The sequence below is a fragment of the Mobula birostris genome, unplaced genomic scaffold (assembly GCF_030028105.1).
Source record: "Mobula birostris isolate sMobBir1 unplaced genomic scaffold, sMobBir1.hap1 scaffold_379, whole genome shotgun sequence".
Classification (NCBI taxonomy): domain Eukaryota; kingdom Metazoa; phylum Chordata; class Chondrichthyes; order Myliobatiformes; family Myliobatidae; genus Mobula; species Mobula birostris.
Window position 1 is genome coordinate 277768 of NW_027276868.1, and position 25150 is coordinate 302917.

General features: G+C 40.3%; 1 protein-coding gene across 1 annotated transcript in view; it reads left to right on the forward strand.

Annotated features, from left to right (window-relative positions):
• The window catches only part of LOC140193053 (uncharacterized), a gene marked incomplete at its 5' end in the record, with an annotated part of 166646 nt that extends 141851 nt beyond the window's left edge, over nucleotides 1-24795 (forward strand). Inside the window, 4 exons of the mRNA XM_072250497.1 lie at nucleotides 923-967; nucleotides 5437-5523; nucleotides 17245-17283; nucleotides 18275-24795. Of these exons, the coding sequence (XP_072106598.1) occupies nucleotides 923-967; nucleotides 5437-5523; nucleotides 17245-17283; nucleotides 18275-18277 (174 nt within the window). The remainder of the gene's footprint in view (nucleotides 1-922; nucleotides 968-5436; nucleotides 5524-17244; nucleotides 17284-18274) is intronic.
• Nucleotides 24796-25150: the final 355 nt, after the last annotated feature.

Genomic DNA, 25150 nt, shown 5'->3' on the forward strand with positions numbered 1-25150 from the left:
CATCCCAAGCTTGGGTAACCTGTGTGTGGAGTTCACATGCTTAGATTGCTACCTGGTATTATGGTTTCCTCACAATCCCAAAGCCATGATGGTCAGTTCATGGCAAAAGGAATCATGGTTATGTAAGAGGGAGAATAGGTCGGAGAGGACGGAAAAATAAGGAAAGGGTTGTTGGATCTCTGTTTATTTTCTGATCCTTGTTGATCTTCCAGGAGTCTGGAATGACAAGTGGTCTTAATTCCAATGATAGTTTATTTTAGAGTACAAACAAGCATACAGATACTAGGCAAACTAAGTAAAGAGCAGAGAAACAATGCTAAGAGGTAAATGAACGGCAAAGAATGCAAAGGGAAAAAGCATAAAGATGAAACCTCTGGAAAATCCATCACTTTTGTAGGTGACGTAATTCCTTAGATAAGCTAAACCAAACAATAGTTGAACGATTGCATCACCTGAGTAATGTATTAATACTTAATAATAATGAAAAATGAGAAGCTGTTAGTTTAGCTGCTATACCGTTTTCTGCCAGTGAGTGGGGATGAACCATCACATACCGAGACAAATGCATAAGTGTGTTTAAAAAGTACAAATCTTTTAAAAAGTATTAATGAAAAAGCCGGTGGTTTTCAGCTGGAGAATGGGACAGATGAGATTGCTGTGGTGAGAGCTGGAATGTATCCAAGTTTACAAATGGTCTCCTTCAATGTTAAATGTAGAATACAACATGTATAATGAAAAATAGATAGTTATGAGTAAGAAGCAAGAGGAGAATGAGACAAACTCAACCTTGTGTGTCAAATACTGAATTGACTCTAGAAATGTATCCAAATAGACAACTTTGTGGCTAATTTTATTATCTTTTCCAAGCTCTATTTTAAAATATATCCAATCATTTTGGTGTGTATGTGTTTTTGTCTTTCAGGGCTTTTCTGGTCCTAAAGGAGATAGAGGAGAGAGGGGAGAAAAGGTGACACTATGTATATGTCATTAATGCTTGTCAACATACTAGTGTGTATATTACCAGTTGAAGTGCTCTGTGGGCATGACACCAAGATGCACAGAGCTCCAGTATTCCTTTTTAAGTTGCCTTCAGTAAAGCACAACATTGTGAAAAAGATTACCTCAGTTTACTTTATAAATGTGGGAACTTGCAAGTGCAACTAAGCATGGTGAGGTAAAATAGATACCTTGCAAATGGCGTTTGTCACAGTTAAATTCATAAGAGTATTCCTCATTTCATACCAAGATCTTTAAAGTTTGGCTAAAATTTAGAGGCAATGCATTTTAAATTCAATGCATTCAGAAAGCTCAATGGAAAAAATGGTAGTATTATGAATTGGCTCATCGTTTTACTGTTATTTTCATCTGAATTGAAAGCTGAACATCGGGCTGTACAGTTCTCTATGGTGAAATGGTCGATCTTTATTTGCCTTTGAGCTTAAAGTAGTTCACTTATGCTTAGTTAGTAAATTGCTGAAATTATCTAGCTCAGTTGATGAATATAATATTTTGTGTACAAGTTGTTATTGAAGTTGAGAGACAGAAACCAAAGCTAGGTTTCTACTAAGCTAGCCGATAATATTAAAGAGGATACCAAAAGTTTCTTCAGATAAGTAAAGTGTAAAAGGGAGGCGAGAGTGGGTATTGGACTGCTGGAAAATGATGCTGGAAAGGTAGGAATCAGGAAAACGAAATAGCAGACAAACTGAATAAACATCTTACATCAGTCACTGTGGAAGAGACAGGCAGTCCCAGGTGTCAGGGGTCATGAAGTGTGTGAAGTTAATGTAACTAGAGAGGTGGTTCTTGGGAAACTGAAAGATAAGTCACCTGGACCAGATGGTGTACACCCCAGAGTTCTGAAAGAGGTGGCTGAGGACATCATGGAGGCATTAGTAATGATCTTTCAAGAATCACTAGATTCTGGAATGGTTCCAGAAAGCTGGGAAACTGTTAATGTCACTCCATTCTTCAAGAAGGGAGAGAGATAGAAGAAAGGAAACTATAGGCCAGTTAGTCTGACCTCAGTGGATGGGAAGATGTTGGAGTCGATTATTAAGGATAATGATGACGTCGAATCAGACCTGAGAGGCCAGCATCAGGCATTTTCATGCCTTACAAGGTGCAATTCGGAAGGCTGTGTGGGACGCCACTCCTCGCACAGACAAGGATGAGGTCTCAGGGTACTTGGAGGCACATGATAAAAATAGGCTGTAGTCAGCATGGTTTCTTCAAGAGAAAACCTTGCCTGACAAATCTGTTGGAATTCTTTGAAGAAATAACAAGCAGGATAAACAAAGGAGAATTGGTTGATGTGTGCACTTCGATTTTCAGAAGGCCTTTGACAAGGTGCCACAGATGAGCCCATGGTATTACAGGATAGATTCTAGAGTGGATAAAGCAGTGGCTGATTGGCAGGAGGAAAAGCGTGGGAATAAAGGGAGCCTTTTCTGGTTGGCTGCCGGTGACTAGTGGTGTTCCACAGGGGTCGGTGTTGGGACTGATGCTTTTTACATTATATGTCAATGATTTGGATGATGAAATTGGTGGATTTGTTGCAAAGTTTGCAGATGATATTAAGGTAGGTAGAGGAGCAGGTAGTTTTGAGGAAGTGGGGGGCTGCAGAAGATTTAGACAGATTAAGAGAATGGGCAAAGAAATAGCAGCTGGAATATAGTGTGAGGAAGTGTCTGGTCATGCACTTTGGTAGAAGGAATGGAAAGGTTGACTATTTTCTAGATGGAGAAAAAATACAAAAAAACCTGAGGTGCAAAGGGAGTTGGGTTCCTGGTGCAGGATTCCCTAAAGGTTAATTTGCAGGTTGACTCTGTGGTGAGGAAGGCAAATGCAATGTTAGCATTCATTTCAAGAAGACTAGAATATGAAACCAAGGATGTAAAGTTGAGATTTTATAAAGCACTGGTGAGGCCTCACTTGGAGTATTATAAGCAGTTTTGGGCCCCTTATCTAAGAAAGGATGTGCTGAAACTGGAGAAGGTTCAAAGGAGGTTCACGAAAATGATTCCAGGATTAAATAGCTTGTCATATGAAGAGCATTTGATGGCTCTGGGCCTGTATTTGCTAGAATTCAGAAGAATGAGGGGTGACCTCATTGAAACCTATAGAATGATGAAAGGCCTTGATAGAGTGGATGTGGAGAGGATGTTTCCTATGGTGGGAAAGTCTAAGACTGGAGGACACAGCCTCAGAATGGAGGGACATCCTTCTGGAATGTAGATAAGGAGCAATTTCTTTAGCCAGAGAGTGATGAATGTGGAATTCTTTACCACAGGCAGCTGTAGGTGCCAAGTCTTTACGTATATTTAGATTCTTTATTGGTCAGGGAATGAAGGAATATGGAGAGAAGGCAGGAGATTAGGGCTGAGGGGAAAATTGGATCAGCTATGATGAAATAGCAGAGCAGACTCAATGGGCCGAATGGCCTAATTCTGTTCCTATATCTTATGGTCTTATGGCCTACTAGGCAGAGACTTAAACTACTGTTTATATTGAATTTGCAGATTGGACACATGATGCAGTTCACTGAGTATTCCACTGAGTTGCATTTATAGCCGGTGGCACTCAAAGCTGACTTTGAAGGAACATGCCCACAAAGATCGAGTGATTGCTGTGACAAACACCTTGTAACAAGTACTCAAAGCTGGAAAGTGGCTGATAAGCCAGATAATAAGGAATACTGGGGCCTCTGTCATTTGGATTAATTATAGAGCAATCATAAACTGCATGAGCTATCCATCTATAATTTCACTGCACTGTCCCATCTATAATTGCATGAGCTAAATCTTCGCCTCCCTAGTGCCCAGAAGACGCTGTAGATTGCACAATATCTGTCCTTCCAGAGCTCTTTAAGGACTGCATCTGTTACTGGTTCAGTCTCCTTAAGAAGTGAATGAATTTGCCCTCCAGAGCTCCCATGCAGATTGCATGAATTGTCCATTTTATGTAAACTGTACTCACCAGTCATGCCATCCATTTGTATAAACATAGAACTTGGCACTATCATTGGATGGACAGTCACATGGCATCCCTCTGTTCACTTCGTGCTAGCCTATTTGTTTTAAGTAACTGCCTGACCCTATACAAATTGCGGAGAGGAGTAATACTATGTCTGCAAAGCTACGCATTAATTGGACTGGTTACAGGCTGTAAACTATGATCTATTAAGATCAGCTCTTGTATAAAGTGCCTATGCTCCGCGTCCCTTGTAGCCTATGTAAGGTTGGTGGAGTGCACGTTGCTGGTATGGAGCCTCACGCCCTCTGGCAGCCCATGTGAGGGGCTTGAGGATAGTGCTGACGCAGGTTTGGGATGCGTGCTGCAAGACTGCGTAACTCCTGCCAGGAGCGTGTTACTCAGGAAGCTAGATCCTGTGTGCCATCCATTGTCTGCCCTCCTTCTTAAATGTCTGAGTTATCCTACAGCCATGTTTCTGAGATCATAATCCCTGTCTCCCTGTCAAATCAACGACATTTTTGGCACATTTCATTGGAAAAGCAAAAAAACTGAACGCACAAATGGGCTTTATGAAAATTTCATACCAATATATATATTGCTAATTTGTGCAACTTTTCGAGACTTTGAAAGCATCTTTATTTACTCTTCTAAAATTATTCCACAAATAAAATATCAGGGGATGAATGAACATTTTGAGAAGCACTAAGTGGCATACATGATGCACAGTATTTGCTGCAGGTGTGTGTGTAATGCCCTCCTTAGACTTTGGTTGGATATCTCGTGACATAAGGAGGGCCGTGCTCTCTTCTTTAATAATCATACTTAAATTCCATTTTGCATCCAAAATCGCACTACTAGTAACGTTATGGCTGGTTGGTCAAGGCAGTGTCCTTTTCTCTTTGCCTAGGCAGGACTTTTGAATGATCACTGACTGCAGCACAAATTATTGCAGCAGTGAGACACCAGATTTCTGTCAAGTTACAAAAAGCATCCCTAGGTAAACGTAAAGGGCCACTTCCTCCATTAAGATTATTATTTTCAAATGCTTTGTTTTCCTGTTGTTCAGACTGAAGCATGCTTCTCTTTCCCGGAGGTGCCTACCCTTCTCCTTCCCACTCTGCCCCATGAAACACAAGTAAATTGGTTCCCACCTATGGACCTGTCCCATCCTTTATCTTTTTACTCCTTAATTTGACCAGTCTAATAAATTAGAATTGAAGTTTTTACCTCTTTCTGAATATAACTCACTCCTGCAACCTCACTAATTTCCCTTTTCTAATAGCATTCCTTATCCTCACTGCAATCCCTTTATTCCTTATAACCGGCGAGCATATTTCTGGCATTAAACACAATTTCTCTTTACTGTTTAATTATGAGCGTTCAAATTGGTGGACATCATGTACATGTAGCATTGTCTGAATTCACGAAATTTCTTTTTTGACCAAACCGTTGTGTCCGCAGGGGGAAAAGGGAAAGAAAGGCAAAAAAGGGCCTAAGGGGGAGAAAGGAGAACAGGGTGCCCCTGGATTAGATGCACCTTGCCCATTGGTATGTCCCTGCTGTGTACTGGTATCTGATGAAAAGACAAACAAGAGAGAGAGGCAGATTCTGTTCCAGCATCCCTCAGGCGTAGAAAGAGCAAAACTACTTCTCCAGTACTTTGTTGAAGATTTGACAAAAGCATCAACAAGGTCTACCATTCGTCCTGATGTATTCTGACAATGTGCTCACAGATTTGCCTCATCCATGCAAAAAGGGTTTCAATTCAGCCACTCTCGTTAGCTTCACAGAAATCAAATATTTAAGAGCTGATATTGTTTCAAAGTACCTGATTTTGGAGATATAGAGTGGACTTTTTATTCCACACCTCTGGTTGGCCCTTAGAAAAGATTTACGGACTGAGACTTGTTCCTTAAAGTAAGCACTGTTGAAGCATTAAGTGCAAAACCAGGAAGGAATGGTGCCCAGTCACACAGTCTTTGTATATTAATACAGTGGCTAATATCATGGAAACCCCTCCCTACACAGAGTGCCCATGGAATCAGTAGCTACTTCTCTCTCCTGTTTATGAATTATCAAGTGTTGGCCTCTCCGCAGGCAGAGCAATTCGTTGTCAATAACAATGCAAGTTAATTTCAATAAACAGGGTCTCCGCGGCAATAAGGGGGAAAAAGGGGAGCCAGGTCAGCCTGGCCTGGATGGGCTGGATGCCCCTTGCCAATTGGTACAGTATTCTTTTTCCTACCAACCCTGCATGCAATCTTTAATTAGGCAATCTGCAAAAATGCAAAGTAACGGTCTGACCCTCTTTGCATTCTAGGTGTAATGCACGTGCATGAGTATACCCTCCTTCAGCTAACAAATTCCAATGCAAGAGGAGTGTGCTTTTTATTTACTTACAGAACTATATCTGTCATTTGCTGCATAATGTGAAAGCTATTGAATTCTCTCTAGTGTCTCGCTGAGGAAGTTGGAGGGAATAAGCCGTCTGCTGCAAATAGCTGGTTTAGTGTTAATGAAAAATTAATGTATATACTGCATCAAGAAATCAAAAATGGGTTTTATTCTTAAAAATGTCTGTAAAAGAATCCACTTAAGTGCAAAACCTGAAAAAAATACATCTGCAGTACTTTTCATGCAATTACAGCCCCAACTATTTCTGTCTTTTTAATAACAGGGTAGCTTTTTCTTAATCTTTTGTGAGACCCAGTGAGATAATTTTAATCACCCTTCACAGTGATTGACAGAGTGGGCTGGTGGTTAAATTGGTAGACTTGTGAAGTCTGCCCAGCAGAGAGGAACTTGGGCTGTGTAAATATACACTCTCGAAGCCCTCTTCTGATGGGCAGAATACAATTAGACATATAACATATAGTGGAACAGCAAAGTCTTTACAGTCGGTTAAATGACCTGGGTCTTCACTTTGAGGAATGGTCAATCGAAAGGCTTAGCTAGAATCACGGTAGGCCAAAACAAAGTCCTCCTTCACAGGCCGATCAAGTCTCTCTGTCTCAAATTCGTAAGCCAAGGCACAGAAGACTAAAACATCCTTTGGAAAACAAAGCAGAGTGTTTTAAATTACGGTAATGATTGTTTTCCATAATAACAGCAGCAGCACAATTTTCAAAAGGGCAGGTATTTTTTTTCAAAAGGTTAAATAAAATATCTGGTGTCTAAGCTTTTAAACGGTTGAAAGCACTCTAATGAAGAATTTCAGTTTGTGCTGATCATCTGGAAAACTACTGAGGAAGGGGTTGGAGAAAAGAAACACTTTTAAATTAAATACTATGAGAAATATGAAACTTTACGGCACATATCTGTATCCTGACATAATATTTCCTTCTGCTAGTATTTGAACAATCTTGCTTACTTAACACTTCTCAACCAATTGTAACAAACAGTTCCTTCCTTGAATTCAGCCATTCCAAGCTTATGCTAGTAACCCCCTCACTGATTATTAACATAATGTAAAGCAACTGGCTTACATTAACATATTGCAGTTTACTCCAAAAGAGTTCAACGTTTCAATATTAGAATCCCACGTTGCTTCCAAAACCCTTCTCAGCTTTTAATATAATTTCTGTTTCATTTGTGAAATAAAATGCATACCCTATAACCAGTTATACCCTTTACCTTCATTGTACCAATAGGGCAAATTTTACAATGTTTGAAAAATTATAAATAATAAAAAATTTTGCTGTAAATTTTACACAAATATATTTACAACTGACCAATCACAATGATATAATTTTGATGGGATTACTGTACATCTCAAACAAGAATGACCATAGAGCCACAGACGGGTGCATATGTACATATGAGAACTCTGGTGTATTGCTTTTGTTTCTTTCACAGTTCAGACGTGTTCAGTCTAATGAAAAAAAAAATAGAATGTGTTACTGTGCATGGTTATATTCACTGTGAATTTTTAATGTTGATTTTGTACCAAATCCTGAAAATGTTGTTGTTTTCATTTCTAGCCAACATACTTGATTTCAGTCTAGAAATGTGCATTGACAAATAGCTAGGCTCTTTCGTACAAGGCTCTTTCATGATTGCTAAACTTGATTTGGTTACAAGTTATAAATTATATCGCAGTAGTGCTTTGTGGTTTTCACATTCCTAAACTATGGAGCTGAATCTGATTGACAGAACAAGGGATGAACATGTCTAATGAATGATAATATCTGAACACGGCAAGTTCTACATTACAGTGTTAAATCCATGTAAAATATTTTTGCAAGTAGAATAGTATGGCCCAAACCCCAACTGATGACAATCTCTTACGAAATTATTTGACTGCAAAGCCACTTAAGGGTAGCTGTTACCTGCTCAATGGATCACACGTGCTAGTTTCAGAATTTTAAGAACTAATGGAGAGACCTGCAGCACCAAGTCTCTATCATTTCCTAAATGATACTGACTAAAGCCTCCCATGTCACTTATAAGGGAAACATTAATTCTCCTTACTTGTCTGGAATGAAGTCCACATCTTAAAAGTAAGAGCCTTTAGGTTCCAGGGGTTGAGAATGGAGATTTGTAAAGATCGATACAGAAGAAAGCAACAAACTTCAGCTATGTAAATCACAGTTCAAATTAAATTTATTATCACAGTACAAGTATGTCGTCAAATATAACCCTGACATTCACAGTAAGTACAAAGAAGCACAATAGAATCAATGAAAGACTGCACACAACAGGTCAGACAACCAGTGTGCAAGAGACAACAAACTGTGCAAATACAAAAAGAAAGAATAATAAGTGTATAAATACCATAAGCAATAGATTTTGAGAACATGTGATGAAGCCTCCTTGAAAGTGAGTCCATAAAGTGTGGGAGCAATTCAGTGATGGGGTGAGTGAAGCTGAGTGCAGTTACCCCTCTGATTCAAAGGCCTGGTGGTTGAGGGGTAATAACTGTTCCTGAACCCGGTGTTGTGAGTCCTGAGGCTCTTGCACCTTCTTCCTGATGACAGCAGCGAGATGAGAGCTTGACTGGGGTGGTGGGGAACCTCGATGATGGAGGCTGCTTTCCTGTGACAACGCTTCTTGTAGATGTGCTCAGTGGTAGTGAGGGGTTTACTTGTAATCGACTGGCTGTATCTACTGCTTTGTGTAGGCTTTTCCATGCAAGGGCATTGCTGTTTCCATACCAGACTATGATGCAACCAGTCAATATATTCTCCACCACACATCTATAGAAGCTTGTCAAAGTTTTAAATGACATGCCAAATCTTCGCAAACTTCTAAGGAAGTAGAGGCAATTCCGTGCTTTCTTTGTAATGGCACTTACGAGCTGGGCCCAGGACAGACCCTCCGAAATGATAACACGGAGGAATTTAAAGTCGCCATCCTCTCCACCTCTGATCCCCTGATGAGGACTGGCTCATGGACCTCTGGTTTCCTCCTGAAGTCAATAATCAGCTCCTTCGTTTTGCTGACATTGAGTGAGAGGCATTTATTGTGGCATCATTCAGCCAGATTTTCAATCTCCCTCCTGTATGCTGATTCATCATCACCTTTGATACGGCTAACGACAGTGGCATCATCAGCAAACTTCAATATGGCATTGAGCTGTGCTCCGCCACACAGTCATGGGCGTAAAGTGAGTAGATCAGGGGACTAAGCACACAGCCTTGTGGTGCACCAGTGCTGATGGAGATTGTGGAGGAGATGTTGTTAACAATACGAACTGACTAGGTCTGAAAGTGAGGAAATCCAGGATCCAATTGCACAAGGAGGTATCGAGGCCCAGAGATAGTACTGAATGGCGAGCTGCATTCTTCTTCACTGTTCAGATGTTTGAGGGTTGAGTGACGAGCCAATGAAATAGCATCTGCAGTTCACCTGTTGTGACTGCAGGCAAATTGGAAAGGATCAAAGTCACTTGTCAGGCAGGAGTTGATATGGTTAATCACCATCCTCTCAAAACACCGGTCCAGTGCTACTTGATGATAGTCATTAAGGCAGGGTACCACATCTTTGGTCATCTGCTGCTCTGTAGAGGCAGTTGCTGTTTCTAACAGTAGGCAAAAATTTTGCTTGAGACTCGTGTTTCAGCAGGCCTTTACAAACACATCATTTTTCAACTTTTCTTTGATGAAAAGCTGGCTTTTCTAAAGTGAGGTGTTCCCACAACCCATGGACTCATTTGCAAGGACTCTTCAGCTCATGTTCTATATATTTATTGTTTGTTTATTTTTGTTATTATTACTTCTTTTTTTGTAATTGCACAGTTTGTTGTCTTTTGCATGCCGGCTGAAGGCCCAAGTTGATGCCATCTTTCATTGATTCTGTTATGAATTCATGGAGTATGCCAGCAAGAAAATGAATCTCAGGGTTGTGGATGGTGACATCTGTGGAGTTTGATAATAAATTTACTTTGAACTTTGAGATTCCTGGCCATCATGCAGATGAAAAGACATCTCTTTATCCAGACGGTGATGGATCTTTGAATGAGGACTGAGAAGATCAAGTCATTCAGTATATATCTGGGAGAGAGACTGATAAATTTTCAGATACTAAGGGAATGGAGGGATTATGGATTTAGTGTGGGAAAGCATCAACCCATTTTCTTGGTAAATGGGAAACAAAAAAACATTGGTGTGCTCCTGTTTTCATTGTTATCAATGAAAGGTGGGGGAGTAGCATTGCTTGTTAGGGAAAATATTACAGCAGTGCTCAGGCAGGGCAGATTAGAGGACTTGTCTACTGAGTCCTTATGGGTGGAGCTGAGAAACAGGAAAGGTATGGCCACATTAGTGGGATTGTATTACAGACCACCCAATAGTCAACGAGACTTGGAAGAGCAAATCTGCAGAGAGATAGCAAGCAACTGCAGGAAACATAAAGTTGTGGTGGTAGGGGATTTTAATTTTCCATACATTGATTGGAACTCCCATACTGTTAGGGGTCTAGATGGTTTAGAGTTTGTAAAATGTGTCCAGGAAAGTTTTCTAAATCAATATATAGAGGGACCAACTAGAGGGGATGCAATATTGGATTTCCTGTTAGGAAACGAATTAGGGCAAGTGACAGAAGTCTGTGTAGGGGAGCACTTTGGTTCCAGTGATCATAACACCATTAGTTTCAATTTGATCATGGACAAGGATAGATCTGGTCCTAGGGTTGAGGTTCTGAACTGGAAGAAGGCCAAATTTGAAGAAATGAGAAAGGATCTAAAAAGCGTGGATTGGAACAGGCTGTTCTCTGGCAAAGATGTGATTGGTAGGTGGGAAGCCTTCAAAGGGGAAATTTTGAGAGTGCAGAGTTTGTATGTTCCTGTCAGGATTAAAGGCAAATTGAATAGGAATAAGGAACCTTGGTTCTCAAGGGATATTGCAACTCTGATAAAGAAGTAGAGGGAGTTGTATGAAATGTATAGGAAACAGGGGGTAAATCAGGTGCTTGAGGAGTATAAGAAGTGCAAGAAAATACTTAAGAAAGAAATCAGGAGGGCTAAAAGAAGACATGAGGTTGCCTTGGCAGTCAAAGTGAAGGATAATCCAAAGAGCTTTTACAAGTATATTAAGAGTAAAAGGATTGTAAGGGATAAAATTGGTCCTGTTGAAGATCAGAGTGGTCGGCTTTGTGCGGAACCAAAGGAAATGGGGGAGATCTTAAATAGGTTTTTGGCGTCTGTATTTACTAAGGAAGCTGGCATGAAATCTATGGAATTGAGGGAATCAAGTAGTGAGACCATGGAAACTGTACAGATTGAAAAGGAGGAGGTGCTTGCTGTCTTGAGGAAAATTAAAGTGGATAAATCCCCGGGACCTGACAGCGTGTTCCCTCGGACCTTGAAGGAGACTAGTGTTGAAATTGCGGGGGCCCTGGCAGAAATATTTAAAATGTCGCTGTCTACGGGTGAAGTGCCGGAGGATTGGAGAGTAGCTCATGTTGTTCCGTTGTTTAAAAAAGGATCGAAAAGTAATCTGGGAAATTATAGGCCGGTGAGTTTAACGTCAGTAGTAGGTAAGTTATTGGAGGGAGTACTAAGAGACAGAATCTACAAGCATTTGGATAGACAGGGGCTTATTAGGGAGAGTCAACATGGCTTTGTGCGTGGTAGGTCATGTTTGACCAATCTATTGAAGTTTTTCGAGGAGGTTACCAGGAAAGTGGATGAAGGGAAGGCGGTGGATGTTGTCTACATGGACTTCAGTAAGGCCTTTGACAAGGTCCCGCATGGGAGGTTAGTTAGGAAAATTCAGTCGCTAGGTATACATGGAGAGGTGGTAAATTGGATTAGACATTGGCTCGATGGAAGAAGCCAGAGAGTGGTGGTAGAGAATTGCTTCTCTGAGTGGAGGCCTGTGACTAGTGGTGTGCCACAGGGATCAGTGCTGGGTCCATTATTATTTGTCATCTATATCAATGATCTGGATGATAACGTGGTAAATTGGATCAGCAAGTTTGCTGATGATACAAAGATTTGAGGTGTAGTAGACAGTGAGGAAGGTTTTCAGAGCCTGCAGAGGGACTTGGACCAGCTGGAAAAATGGGCTGCAAAATGGCAGATGGAGTTTAATACTGACAAGTGTGAGGTATTGCACATTGGAAGGACAAACCAACGTAGAACATACAGGGCTAATGGTAAGGCACTGAGGAGTGCAGTGGAACAGAGGGATCTGGGAATACAGATACAAAATTCCCTAAAAGTGTCATCACAGGTAGATAGGGTCGTAAAGAGAGCTTTTGGTACATTGGCCTTTATTAATCGAAGTATTGAGTATAAGAGCTGGAATGTTATGATGAGGTTGTATAAGGCATTGGTGAGGCCGAATCTGGAGTATTGTGTTCAGTTTTGGTCACCAAATTACAGGAAGGATATAAATAAGGTTGAAAGAGTGCAGAGAAGGTTTACAAGGATGTTGCCGGGACTTGAGAAACTCAGTTACAGAGAAAGGTTGAATAGGTTAGGACTTTATTCCCTGGAGCGTAGAAGAATGAGGGGAGATTTGATAGAGGTATATAAAATTATGATGGGTATAGATAGAGTGAATGCAAGCAGGCTTTTTCCACTGAGGCAAGGGGAGAAAAAAATCAGAGGACCTGGATTAACGGTGAGGGGGGAAAAGTTTAAAGGGAACATTAGGGGGGTCTTCTTCACACAGAGAGTGGTGGGAGTATGGAATGAGCTGCCAGACGAGGTGGTAAATGCGGGTTCTTTTTTAACGTTTAAGAATAAATTGGACAGATACATGGATGGGAGGTGTATGGAGGGATATGGTCCGTGTGCAGGTCAGTGGGACTAGGCAGAAAATGGTTCGGCACAGCCAAGAAGGCCCAAAGGGCCTGTTTCTGTGCTGTAGTTTCTATGGTTTGTATGGTTTCTAATGCACATCCAGGTTATTTAAACTCAGTAAACACAGAAAAGCACCAGGTACAGCAGCCGTCTATCCAGATCCACGTGGAAAGTGCACTGTCCAATTAATGCCAGGAGGGAGCGAATAGGACGAGAATCAGACTGATGCTCCCAATGACAGAATCGTTCCTTTTATGCATGTTCCCTTAATTTCCACATGGGTTTTCCAAATCTCAGAACCAGGTTTAACATCGCTGGCATATGGCATGAACTTGGTTGTTCTGTTGCAGTAGTACACTGCAATACACAATATTTTATAAACTGTAACTTATAATAAGAAATATATATTACAAATTAAGTAAGTAGTGCATAGTGTGTGAAGAAAGAAAAAAAAGTGAGGTAGCCTACATGGGTTCAATGTCCATTTAGAAATCTGATGGCGGTGTGGAAGAACTTTTCCTAAAATGATGAGTGTGTGTCTTCAAGACCCTGTACCTCCTCCTTGACGGTAGCAATGAGAAGAGAGCAAGTCCTGGGTTATGGGGATCCTTAATGATGAATGCCACCTACTTGGGTCATCATCTTTTGAAGATGTTCCCAATACAGCGAAGGCTAGAGCCCATGATGGAGCTGGCTGAGTTTGCAACTTTCTGTAGATTTTTCTGATTCCATGCAGTGGCCCTTCCGTAACAGACATTGATGCTATCCATGGTACATCCATAGAAATTTGCGAGAGTCTTCGGTGATGTACCAAATCTCCTCAAACTCCTAAAGAAATATAGCTACTGTCATGCCTTCTTTGTAACTGCATCAGTATGTTGGGCCCAGGACAGATCTTTAGAGATGTTGACACCCAGGAACTTGAAACTGCTCACCCTTTTGATGAGGATTGATGTGTGTTCCCTTTGCTTCCCCTTCCCGAAGTCCACAATCAGTTCCTGGGTCTTACTGGCATCGTGTGCAAGGTTGTTATTGTGACACCGCTCAACCAGCTGATCTTCCTCACTCCTGTGTACCTCCCGGTCACCGCCTGAGATCCCGCCGGCAATTGTTGTGTCATAGGCAAGTTTATGGATGGTGTTCCAGCTGTGCCCAGTCACACAGTAGTAGGCATAGAGGCAGTAGAGCAGTGGGCTAAGCACGCATCCCTGAGGTGTGCCAGTGTTGATTGTCAGCGAGGAGGAGACGTTATTTCCGATCCGCCCTGACTGTGGTCTCCTGATGAGGAAGTCGAGGATCCAGTTGCAGAGGGAGGTACATAGGCCCAGGGCTTGGAGCTTGTTGATTAGTACTGAGAGTATGATGGTAATGAATACTGAGCTGTAATCAATGAACAGCAGCCTTTTGAAGGCATTGCCATTGTCCAGGTGAATCAAGGCTGAGTGGAGAGCCAGTGAGATTGTATCTACTGCAGACTTATTGTGGCAACAGGCAAACTGCAAAGAGTCCAGGTCCTTGCTTAGGCAATAGTTGATTCTGGACATGACGAAGCTCTCCAAGCACTCCATCACAGCAGATGTGAGGGGAACTGCGTGATAGTCATTGAGGCAGCTCACTCTGTTCTTCTTATACTTTGGTATAATGTCACACTTTTGAACCAAGTGGAAACCTCTGACTGCAGCAGTGAGAGACTGAAGATGTCCTTGAACACTCCCGCTGGTTAGTTAGCACAGGTTTTCAGTGCCCTACCAGGTGCACCATCAGGGCCTGACGCCTTGTGAGGGTTCACCCTCATAAAAGACGTTCAGACGTCAGCCTCGGAGACAGAGGTCACAGGGTCATTAGAATCTGCAGGGATTCGCACAGGGGTAGATTTATTCTCCCTCTCAAAGTGTGTGTAAAAGGTGTTGAGCTCATCTGGGACCAAAGCATCACAACCATTGACCTTGCAGGAAGTTGTGGCCTGCAAGCCCTGCCAGTGCTGACATGCATCCAATTCCATCTCTAACTTCAATCAGAATTGTTATTTTGTTCTTAAAATAGGCTTCTGTAGGCCGTACCTCGACTTCTTGTCTGGTTCTGGATCACTGGTCTTGATTGCCACAGATCCAGCCCTCGGCAGGCTATGAATCTCCTTGTTCATCCACATTTTTTGGTTTTGGTATGTTCTCAAAGGCACACAGTCATCCACACAGGTCTTGAGGAAGCAAATGAACTGTGCCGTATTCATTCAGGTTCAAAGATGATTCCCTAAATATTGTCCAGTCCACCAAATCAAAGCAGTCCTGTAAACACTCCTCTGTTCCCTTGACCATACCTTCTCGGACCTCAGCCCTTGGCTAAGATTACACTCGCAAGCTGCAGACAGTTTTCTCTAAGCCAAATTTGATGGAAATATTTCAGAATCTCCCTAAGTTTGACAGGCTCGAAGGTCTTTGTGAACTTTCAGAAGGCCACATTTACTGGTATCCGCTGCCCCCTGCAAGTTTTTGCACAGTGAAGATCACATCCATCAGACATCTCAATGAATAGATTCCTTGGTACAATTTGGAAAACAACTCTTCATCCACTGGGAGGATGTGCCCTGTAGCATTCAGCAGGAAAACCTTCTGCAGTTGCTGCAAACACATTTATCCCATCTTTGAAGATGCTCACTGACAAAGCATCTTGGGCATGTTCTCTTCTCCAGAGTGTTGGGAGATACACATTCAACTGATGGCAAAATCAATGAAGGCAATGTGTTTCCCAGGGAGTTCCAAAGATCTAATAGTTCTGAAAAGCAGCATACAACTCTATTGAAATTACCAAGATTAAGGCAATTAAAAAGTTTATTAATCCTTAGATATTTTCACATTTGGTGCATCAGTAAAGGCTACTAACCCAAGAAGGAAAAAAAAATGGAACATCCTTTTACTAAGAAATCAGGCACATTAAAACCTATCTTGCACATTCCACAGACAATGTCAGCCACAGGTATGCAGCAGAAATGTCATCTGCCTACAGATCCTTGGAAATATGGGTGCTGTGCTGAGGGGGGAATCAACCTGAAAAAAGTTGTAAGAGGAGGTCTTACACAGACGGTGGGGAGGGGGAGTTGGGGGGCATTGGCACATTATTGACCACTGAGAAATCCCTGAACCCTTCCTCCGTCACTTCTACCCCAAGGAAGGAGACAGCTGATCACACCTTTGGGTGCAGAAGGTCTGAAGCCATCACAATCAGCAGCGGCACTCAGGGTGCTGTTTCACAGAAAGTCAATCTGTACCAAGGCCTGCCACAATGATTTTTTATATATGGATATTCCAGAGGATTTCCTGTGTAAAACTTATATGTCAAGAGATATTTAAAATATATTACTTTCTGTGTTCTTGGGAAAATGAATTAATAACGTGGGTCACAAATTTTGGTGAGTAATTGACATGATATCATTGTGGACACAAAGTACGATGTGGAGGTGATAGAGGGGTTAGGGTGAATCCTAACGGTAAATGCCCTGTCCAATTTGCCAGTGGGCTGCACTTCAACATGAAGAGGGTGCAAGATGTTTTTTAACTATCCCAAAACTTGGTCTTATGAACAATTTATGCACAAAAAATTGGTGTTAATGTAATTATTCTGATCCAATTTCAGCTTGTTATTTTTCCATGCAAATATTTCTAGGCTTACTTTTAAATAAATAAACAAAGAAAGTACTTTTGCAAGTATGGGAGCCAAAACAAAGGTGCAGTCGAAGGTATTGCCCCTTGCCAAGATTAGAAAAGAGCAAATCTATTAAATACATTAAGTCACAGAACCACCATTTTCAATGTGTTAACACTATAATGCGGAAATTGTTGTATAATATTCCATTATTAGAAACATATAGATACCAAACTCCTTTAGCAATCATCAGAGCAATAAGTTTTATTTACTGGCAATGGCTGCGTATAGTTGTGCTGTAAGAGTATTTGGCAGGAATGCCTGCCCTTGCTATTCCTGTTTCTCTGTGCACGAGTCAAAGGCTTTTGTTTTGATTAAAATAGGGCCCAGATGGATTGCCGATGCCAGGATGTTGGCAGAAGGTAAGGGATACCTGATAGTTTAAAATAATTTTAAGAGAGATACATTAACCCAGGTGATCATATTATAGCTAAGTCATTCTATTATTCCTGTGACCAATCATTTTGGGGAAGATTTCACTGTTCAAAATCATGGTGAGGATTGTAAGCACTGGCCTAGATGTGTTGCAGCTGATTCTGTTCTGTAATCTTAATGTGGCTGCAAATGCCTCAGAGAGAGATTGATGGCTGTTAACACCACTGAACAGACAGATGGCGCTTTTTAAAGTTCCTCACCATGATGCTGAACTACCTTCCTGAAACAGAATCTTTCCAGTGAAAACAGAATCCCAATGACAATTAGCAGCCTGACTACGTTTCTGAGGAATACGCGTGTATATTGTGTAACAAACGTATTCCATGTGTTCCAGTCCAGAGATAGCAGGAAATACTCTTTGTTGCTCTTGGAGAACTGGAAGCAGCCTTCATCTGTGGCTTACCAGTCAGTGGCCCCAAGTCTGTGCATCCCCAAATGCTGTCCCACCACTTGCTTCTCATATGCACCCTTGATAAGAATAATCTATTGAAACTTCTCCCATGCAAGATATTAGTAAAAGATGTAAGGCTAGCAGAGATTATAAAGGCAGGTATTTTAGGGCTTTTTTTAATCAGCAAGTTGGTGTTTCAACTAGTATGTAATCTTCCTTCGAATGCAAGGCTTTCAGTTAGATACGGTTCTGTCCAACTTCTACCAGGATATGACCCCGTTAAAGTAGCAGACACATATATGTGGCTTAACAGTTATACAATTGGAAGCCAAAGTGACTTTTTTGGGAAGCAAGTGATGTATTTGCTCAATTTTTAAGCCAAACTTTTTGGAATCATTTTACTTGGAACTCGTATTGTTTGCTCACCTCAGACTTTGTGTTAGTCACTAGAAGTGAATTTTTTGTAATTACTAATTGCCTAATGTGCATTTTACTTAACATTTGTGTGTCTTTGTTTTTTTTTGCAGTGATGAGTCTAACCTGAAAGCATGAAGTTTGTATATAATGCTCCATACTTTGTATTTATATAGTTGTAACGGCTTTAAAAGAAAGTCCAAGAAAGTGTTCACTCATAGCTGCTCTACTTCTTTATAGTAAGAAGTTACACATCATACATTAACAGACAGAACAGTTCTCTCAGTGACTCATCATGTTAAAGCGAAACAGTGTGGGAATGTTGTTCACCAGTGATCCCTGTGAGCTCTGTCCCATCTTGAGTATATTGCATGGGCAAGTGCCATTGATGCGTTTCAGACCAAGTTCTGTCATATTATTGTGACCAATAGACTAAAGCAGGTCAAGGATGTGGAATGCCGTTGGTTGTTTCCATTGTAAATAACTTGGCCATTGCTTACAGTCTCCAACTAAAGTTCCATCACTGACTTTCTGGTGTTATATCTGTTTTTAAAAAGAACTGCATGAAACATTTGACTAGTGCTAGATGTGTGACCACTTCAAACATAACCAATTCTGTGCAACCAGACCTGTGACCAAGGCCTCTGAACTATCTTTTTCTTTCTCCATCTAAAGGGAGGAAACCCCTGGCTCATTGCCAAAAAGAAATAATTGAAATGCAGAGGAAAAGGGGTTTGAATTTGCAAAAAGTAGTAAAATGCCTAACCTTCTGTTGTTCAACATCCTGTGTCGTGGATGAAGTAACCATGGCAGCATCAGTTTAATTTTTGTTTTGTGCAAGCCAGCTCAAGTGGATGTCAGAGCGACTGAGTTTATAATTCAGACTCCAAGGGCTCGTCCTTGGCTAATGCACAGACAGTGAGCACTGACACATTGTGTGGCCAGGCTACAGCATGGTATGTTTTTCATTCAGAGGATTTGGAGGCACAAGTGGATTTAAAGGATTCCATAAAGGAACCATGGACTCTTCCTCCTGGAGCAGAGCGGTGTCAGTTCTGAATGACACAAAAAAAAAGGAAATAGCTTTTGACCGAGGCTGAACACTGTCCACAAGATTGTTCAACCCGAGTGGGAATTTAAACTGGCTCCAGTGGGCGATTCGGAGTTGACTTTGAATTGAAAGGATTTAGTACCGCACATCTAAAGCATCTTGAAAAGCACTTTGCTGCTGTTGCCAAACAGTGAAGAGATGCTGAAGGTATTATGCATGACAATTAGGAAGACCCCAGCATGGAAGAACAAGGGTGTCTGAATTTTAATTGAAAAGCTCTCTGAAGCCTATGATCCAGAAGTATTTGTTTAATACATTGACAACAAAAACCTTCTGTGCCTCAACTATTCAACACTTTATAGATTTGTCTTTCATAACATAAATGCAAAACTCTAGTGTTGCATTTAAAGGAATGTTTCCATTTGAGGCATTTTATGATAATCTTTTCTCAACTATTGATTATAATGGTGTGTTCTATACCTTACTGTCTTTAGCACTCATTTGCCGTGGACGTAACTTTTCTTTTGATTCAAGATAGGTCTTCCTGCAGATACTTTTACAGAGTCTGCCTTGTGCAGGCACTGCTGCTGCAGGCAGTTTAACCTTGCTTGCGTAGTTTTTTTTGGAGAAACTGCACCTATTGATTTAAAACGTGATATCAGCCCTATATTGTGCTTGTGTCCATATCCTTTTGTTGGCCCCAGCATCCGGCATCTCGTATGGTCGTTACTGCACAATTATATATGAGCAAACCTGGGTCTTATATGAGCCAAAAGTTTCTGAGATGGAAAACAAGCACTGAAAGCCTTGTTTGTGGTCAAGGAAAAGATAAAATTTCTTCTTAACATATTCATTTTATGAGGAGAGAAATTCCAAAAGTAGTATTTCATTCCTTGTGTGTAAATGTTACACAAGCGTTAATCGTTCATCTTGCAGTTATATCCTGACATTGAGCTCAAAAGATAGATACTTGATTCCTATAGAAACCAATGGCTGCTTTGCTCCTTTCTTACCATTATATTTTTGCAAAATCTTGTCACGCAGTTCTAGATTTTTAATGAGCTGTTGAATGATACGTCCATTGAATGTATGTTATGCCGACTCCAACAAAAGGATAGAGACTCAAATCGCAGCCCGCTTTACTTTCGCAGCTACTTTGCTTTAAAAATTGTGGGCAAAAGATGAGGCAACACTGCAAAGGTCAGGTCCTCACTCTGTCACCAGCACAACCCTGCTGTAGTTGCAAATGGTTTATCTTTTCATATATGCGCAGTATGAATTCTGTGTTTTATTATGCATAAAATGTCAGTTATATTTTATTACCTAACTTTAACCATTCCGCATGTTCCTAAAGTGTTTTAATGTAAAATGCACAGTCACGACAGTGGTTCATCAAACCAGCATTTTTTAAGTGTCAGATGAAGGGAATATTTTATGCAAGCTTTCTTGTTTTATATATAAATATACAGTATATGTGTGTTTGGTTGTTGTCCTGTTTAAAGCCTCAAATGTACAAATGAACTGCTGTTAATTCACATTAATACATTCTTCAGGCTTTGCCCAAATTACCTTCACATTTGCACTGCACTGTTGCTGAGTTTATGTTGAAAACTTAGCTGAGGAAAAAAAACTGTTGGATGTATTTCCAGTGCAGACTTTCTATTTCATTTTTACTTAAATTCTCATGCATGAAATCATTTTGCTGCCTGGTTCTCTGAGCAAAATGGTGTGAGGCCTACCTATATCATGTTATTCATCAATCTTTGTAGCTTTGTTCCCTAAAAGTTGCCAAGTTGTTCCCACATGTTTGTAAAATGTCCTCCTCATTTGTAGTAAAGTTCGAAACGATAGTCAAATGAGGAGTATTGGGTTCTAGGTCTTTTCCTTGCAGAATAATGCATGCAATTTTCTTTTGATGTGCCAACAGACAGAAGGCACAAAGTTTTTAAAAAAGTATTTGAGGACAAAAGTAAATCATCCTTGGTGTTTGTTTGGATTAGACGACCTGCCTTCCATTGTATTAGCAGATCTGATGCATTAATAGATACAAAGACTCAGCTAGAAGCACTGCCATCTAGTCCTTGCACCATAATGTACATGCGAAGCAGCAATACATTTTTAATCCAGCAAGGCGGGATCTCAAGGCATAGCTTGCTGATTAATCCAGATTTTGAGGGATCAGTCTTTTATTGCATTTTCCTTGCTCTTCTGTCAGTTTTCCCCAATTTAACAATCTAATACTAGCAGGGGAGTTCTCAAATGATAGTTTTAAAGCAGTAAAGATTACCACTTTTTGTGTACTTTCGCTCCAAAGATATAACTTAATATTCTGAAAATTGCCACTGTTTATTTCATTCTGTGTGTATTTAGCCAGATATAGACTGAGATATCAACTTTAACAAAATAATGTATGCCCCATTCTCTTCAGTCTTTTAATGGTAATAATTCCTATTAAATAGTTCTAATAGTCAGGATTTCCGTACTTACTGCCGAGTGTGTCATCGAAGCTAAGGCATAGTACTTGCCTCGGGAGTGCAGCAAAATTACAGATCTGAATTCATAAACACAAAATACTGTCCCGACGGTTTGAACTGGCTACAGAGAGGTGGTATGTGTCCCAGCTTCTTGCTTATTGGAAAAATATTCATTTTAATCAACCTTTGCTGGAAACTGTGAAAAATAATTATGTTTCTGGAAATTAAAACATATTAAGCGATAAAGAAAAATAATTGTAACAGCTTCTAAATAATGTAGACTCTTTCATGGTCACTTGTCTAAAATCACTTTAAATTGAACAACCATCCCTTTCAGTTTTATTCCGGGACACTAGAGTGCTCAGATACCCATGTACTGGGCTCTAATAGCAGTGGCAAAGGCAATGTTCTGTAGTGTTTGCTATTGAATTAAGTTTCCCTTGAGACAGTTGAATCTGAAAATGCCCAGAGTACAGGGAGATTTTTCTGTTTCTCCTGCAGCATGGGAAGTAGATTTTGAAGATTCATGCAGAGGGAAAGAGGAGGAGAGGCATCACTGTAGCGCGCTCCAGTATCTCAGTAGGTTATGCACACAGGCTAGAAACAGGCCACAAGCCACGTCTAGGAGGCAGCTCTGAGCCATTCAAACCCCTCAACCCATTCCTCGTAACTCTGTCCAGTCACATACTCATGAATGCTCAATTTTCAGTGTCATGAATAAATTGCATTTTTTGTAATAAAACAAATATTGTTGCTGCCTGTCCACAAACATCTGCAGACCAGAGGATCTGTGTGAGGATACCGCAGAAGGAAAGTGCAGGTTAGTTACAAAATCCTGGCATCTTTCTGCATTTGCCATTATCAGATTATGTCTATGGAGGGGCAGGAGCGGGGAACAGCATTGAAGCTGTCCTCAGATCTTCCCTGCGTTTCTCACTCAGAATTGGACCTGGAGCTCTAAATTTGTGGTGCCCAGATGCCTCCTGACACCAGCAGTGCACCTTGACTGTACTGTGTCCGTCAGGCAGCCGCTTGTTTGCCAGAAAGCAAATCCTTGATCATCTGATGAACCATAGGAATAATATCTGCTACGGAAGCTTAAACTGTGCTCAGAAGTATTACTTCTGCTTCAATTCTTTATAAATCTTTGGTAAAGGGAATGAAAATCATATTGTTCCCATTATGTAAATTGTTTAAACTGGAGATAGATCTGTAAACTTGCCCTGTAATCAAAAACACACAACATTCCTTGAAGTAAAGTGACAGCGCAATCATTAGTAAATTATCTCTCAAATAGCATGAGTTAACATCCTGCCAGTTTATGCTCTTTTGTTCTATAAATACCTGCCATTTAAAATTTACCCTTTTGTTCTGTCACATGAGTGCTTACAGAATTGCACTCTATTCTTACCTCCGTTCCTTCAGCAAACACTCTCATTGTGTTAATGACGCACACTTTTTAATCAATGCTCCAGGTCTTTCCAACAACAAAAAAAAGTTGAAAGTTCCCATTCTACAAAAGGAGCCTACGAGAAAAATATCATCTTTTCCAATCCTTTCAAACCAGGGACACATATAACGCTGTTTCCTACTGCTTGTACTATGTCTTTGCAGGGAAGCCATCTGCTCTAGTTGAATGTCATTTTGGTGAAATACTTAAAATGAATGTGTTTTAATGTATTTTTGGTATGTATATTATAGGCATGATTTTATTTGCTTTCTTTTATTTTCACTGCATTTATTTTTTCCACAGTTAATATAGTCTAAAAGACAGTAATTGTACTGTCCTTTGAATGTAACAGGAAATAAATGTCAGATTTTAAATTCAGACAAGGTCACACCTCACCCTGCTACTTTGACTGAGGTGAAATTGGTGTTGTGTTTTTGAGTGCAGCAGACGCAGACATAAAAAAGTTTAAAGTTATGTCTCTTTGGTCATTAAAAAAGCAACTTAATAAATTTAACATCTTGCTCTTTGTGTGGGTTGACTCTGATGGCATGATGAGGAATTACATTATTAATTTAGTTTTTATTCATTTTATATCATATGTTTGAACTTTATATATTTATATGACTTTTTTCACTTTACATCAATTGTGTTTTTGTATATTTCCAAAATGTTATTTTAATATTAAGAAGTTGACCTTCAGAACTATTTTTACAAAATGCTTTTTTTGGCATAAATTATATGTGACTCTATTAATCACAGCCACCTTTCTACTGGTATTACTGTGTTTTCATTGTACAAACTTCTGTAACACAATGGAAAAAGTGGAGTGCACTCTTCTTTATCTGTTTTCTGCTGCTGGTTATTTGAATATTGTTGCATCAATCACAGGAGTTGCAAATACTTTTTTATAATATTCTGACCACTATTGGTCAATTGTGCACAATTTTTATTTTGTAGTAGCACATTGAGAAGTTATTTTTGATTAAGCCTGCTCTAACTAAAGCTCCATTACCAATATTAGCTACCTGACAGGTGTGCACCACAGTAGATACTATTGGCTGGATCACATATTTTTCCAGTGCAATTGTTGTGTTTATTCAAATAAGAATGAAAATAAATATAATGTTGATGGCATTAGGCCAGGATGGTGATAGTTCAAGCCACCTACCATCTTCCACTCTTATCCATGACTGCTCTCAAAACCTTCTGCTATTTAGTGAAAGTGTTGTCTTGACTCTATAAATGCAAGGTAGAGAAAGAGTAGAGAGCAGAACAAAATAATTCTAACAAGTAAGCCAAATTCATTTCCTATCTAACTGTGTACCAGAGTCACTTGCCTTAATGGCACCATTCTCACGTTGTACAGCAAACTCAGCAAAGATGCAGAGAGAGCAGGTGCCCTTATAGCACCTTGCGAATGATTTGTACAATTACTGAGATCTGCAAGTAGACAGGAAATTGCGAGTAACTCAAACTTTTCATGGGAAGTTAAACCACTAAAGGTTTTCTTAGGCCAAGTTTTATCCATTTGTTCAAAGGAGAAAGATGTCTTCATTGGAACGGAGTGTAATTTTAAAGGGAGTCAAAACGTACTATTGAATTGTGAACCGCACCAGTATTTTGGTATTTTAATGATATTGCCAGAATAAAAAAGCATCTTGGTGTACCAAATGATTTGTGTAACTAGATCATTTATTTTAACTCCAACTTGCCAATACACAATAAGAAATACTGTGCAGCATCACAAACTAGCTACACCACCACCCCCACCCCCAACAGTATCACTAAGAATTTCTTTCAACATACTTAACTCGAAAATATTAATCACATGGACCATGCTTATACTTGGGCAGTGGGGGAGGGGTGTCAGATTTTACCTGAGTTCACCCATGCACTGATTACAACATGACTAAACTATTCTCCCTGCTTTCAACTCACCAAATCTTCAGACTTGTACCGTTCCTGTTGTTGCTAGCAGAGGGCTGGGTCATGTGTCTATGACTGAAACCCAGTG